The sequence below is a fragment of the Primulina tabacum genome, chromosome 8 (genome assembly GCF_025594145.1).
Source record: "Primulina tabacum isolate GXHZ01 chromosome 8, ASM2559414v2, whole genome shotgun sequence".
Classification (NCBI taxonomy): Eukaryota; Viridiplantae; Streptophyta; class Magnoliopsida; order Lamiales; family Gesneriaceae; genus Primulina; species Primulina tabacum.
Window position 1 is genome coordinate 24,426,682 of NC_134557.1, and position 2,882 is coordinate 24,429,563.

At 35.4% G+C, this 2,882-nt stretch overlaps 1 protein-coding gene across 2 annotated transcripts; it reads right to left on the minus strand.

Moving 5' to 3' along the window:
* Nucleotides 1-511: 511 nt before the first annotated feature.
* Nucleotides 512-2,319, minus strand: LOC142553884 (FCS-Like Zinc finger 8-like). 2 transcript variants are annotated; one of them, XM_075664410.1, is made up of 3 exons: nucleotides 1,971-2,319; nucleotides 1,009-1,844; nucleotides 512-934 (listed from the first exon to the last, which is right to left on the minus strand). In XM_075664410.1, exons 2-3 carry the CDS (start codon nucleotides 1,803-1,805, stop codon nucleotides 844-846), a joined length of 888 nt encoding a protein of 295 aa, XP_075520525.1. In that variant the 5' UTR covers nucleotides 1,806-1,844; nucleotides 1,971-2,319; the 3' UTR covers nucleotides 512-843. The 2 variants fall into 2 exon arrangements, with proteins under 2 accessions (XP_075520525.1, XP_075520524.1); XM_075664409.1 differs by having other exon boundaries at nucleotides 1,009-2,319.
* Nucleotides 2,320-2,882: the final 563 nt, after the last annotated feature.

Genomic DNA, 2,882 nt, shown 5'->3' on the forward strand with positions numbered 1-2,882 from the left:
AATGGGCTTGTAGGAGTACAAGTTCAACATATTAAATAATTAAAGTTATTAATGGACTTTGATTAATTGATTAAACTAGTTGGACTAGCCCAATTAATTAATCAAGCCCATTAATGTTAATTATGAAATTTAGGTCAATGCTATTGTTTTAAAAAAAAAAAAAAAGGAAAAATTGACCTAGCCTCCTAAGTCTCCCAATTGGTGATTCACGTGAATGGCAATATCAAAAATTCCTCCAAAATATTTTTGGCCATTTTTGAAAAAAAAAAAGGGTTTGAGCCGCCTCTCGTTTTCAATCTCTACGCAAAAGTTCTTCTAAATTTCTAGTGCAATTTAGAAGAGGAACAAATATTCCAGTCGTGGACTGGATTAGGAGATCGAAGAAAGTTCGTAGGGAATCAACAAGAGCTAATCCGTTTATACCGGATTAGTTGGAGTCCAGTGATTTATTCACAAAAGGTATAACTTTTAACACCCTATGAATGTTTATGATAAAATCATACGAGCGCCCAAAGCAAAACTTATTTTGATTGTCAAAATAAACTAAAATTTTAAAACTTCCGCTTGCGTTTGGGCGTGTAGAAAACCGAGATCCAACATACATTATATCTCTGCTGCCTCTCATCGTGTGCGACAGGGGAATTCAAGAGAACAGAAAAGGAAAAAAAAAAAAGAAATATTTCACATTGATGTACGAAACTCTTGCTCCTTAAGCCACGTCATCTTCCCACTCAACTAAAGGGATGGAAAATTTGGAATTCTTAGTTCAGAATCTCTTTTGAAGATGCTAAATTCCTCTGAAACAAGAAAGTGGAGAAGAGAGAATCAAATCAAACTCGAGTTCTAAATATTGTCATCCAACTCCGGACTCTTCATATCGTCAGTGATCACTTCTTGGCAGCGGCATTCATGGCCGCAAAAGGCTTTCTCACCCCTGACAAGCGAAACCACAAATAATAAAGCCATTAATGTGTTTAACAGATATTTTAGGCCATAAACTAAATTAACCTGTAAATATAAATATCTTGGCCTTGTTCAAGAATTTCTCTGCAAGTGTGACAAAAGCTCAAGAATTTTGGTGATGGAAAAGTTGAAACATTGATTTCGAAACCACTTTCCGTTTCCCTTGGAGGATCTGAAGTTATTTCATCATCATTTGCGCCACAATTCTCCACGATACAATCATCGAAAATATGAGTAGTTTTTGGGTTCGAGCCGTGGGTGATCACGCAAGTGTAATCCTCAGAAAGCTCCATTTCTTTCAAAGATAGCTGCCTGCTAAAGCTCTTTTCCGGGTTGCCCGAAAAAGGGCTGAAGCACTGAGAATTCCTAGTCTTGATTCCGAAATCCGCCGGAGATTTCGGCGATTCAGCCGGAGAACGTGAAGAGGGGTTATTACTGTAGGGAATGTGCACCTTAAGCTTTGATCCAAACAGAACCATTCTGTTCAATGGCTTGCTAAAGTTTCCATATTCATCGTTTTTCTCATCGATTGAATCAATAAGGGCCAGTCCAATGGCTTCTTGTTCTTGTTTACTTGGAGGATTGGAGAGACTGGTGTCATAGCCAAAAGGGTTCACAAAACTGGATGAAACTTTGGGGTCAAGAATTGAAGTTGGACTCATTACATTAGCTTCTGCATCAGAAAGATTCTTAGTCAAAAGCCCACTGAAAAATCTTGGTGATCCCAAGGAAGATGAAATCGGTGTGGTGGGAGTTCTAGTAGGAGAAGAAAACAATGAGTTGCTTTGATCCGCCATGAGAGCTTGCTTGCTGGCCACTGCTCTAGATCTATTACTCAGCATTATTTGAGCCAAGACTTCTTCTGCAACAAACAGACACAACTGCAAAGAACAAAAAATACCAGAAATGAACAAAAATTACCAACACCTTACAACAAAAGGGATAAGTAACGAAAGCCAAAAACAAATAATGGATTAAAGAAGTATAAAGTAACAAAGTTGATTAACTTCTTTTTTTTTGTTGTGAAATTTAGAATCTCTGCTAAATCTCGTTGGCCTCCATTTTTAGAACCATCACCGGAGATATAAAACTCCCAATCTTTACTTTAAGATGAACTAATGATCTTTTCATGATTTCCTTCCTTTCCTCAACTAAATATGAGATCAATCCCCATCAAGCTTGCAGCCAAGATAAATAATCAACACGAATTCCGTTAGCTATTCAGTTTTAGCACTGTGAGAGCAATATCTACAAGGGCTTATAGAAACTTTGCAAGAAGCTAAGAAATGGATCAAGAATGGCTGTTTTTGCTGCCCTTTTAAAGAAGGGAAGAAGAAGAAGAATTATTATTCATTATTTTTTCGAAAATGATATGAGAAGAAATTTAAAAACAAGAGAAGGCAAAATCAACGTAATAGGGCCCCCTCTTTATTTAATTTATTGTGACTCATTTTGTATTTTAGCCCATCAACATTATTTTTCCATATTATAAATGCCACTATTAATTTTAAATATTTAATTTTTAGTTTTTATTATACGGGAAATCGTTATTTTTTTTATTACAACACACGCGGGAATGATGATTGAACACTGAGGACCGACTAATCCGGTAGGAGTGAGATCATTGAGCTATAAGCACGGGAAATCGTTAATTTAGAAGCAAAAAAAAATCATATAGTAAGATTTTGACTTGACATTTTTAACCAACAATTAGTTGGCACAATAATGGATCAAAGTATGTATATTCTTAACAAATAGTTTCATTAAAAATGAATTCAAATTTAAAAGTATCTAATAATTGCTTTAGAACAATTTTTTTAAAAAAATTATTACTTCAGAGGTTCCATTATTTGGGATTACAGGAAATATGTAAATAAGATGTCTAGAGTCGGGCAGTGGGGCACAAAAATGTTGATGAA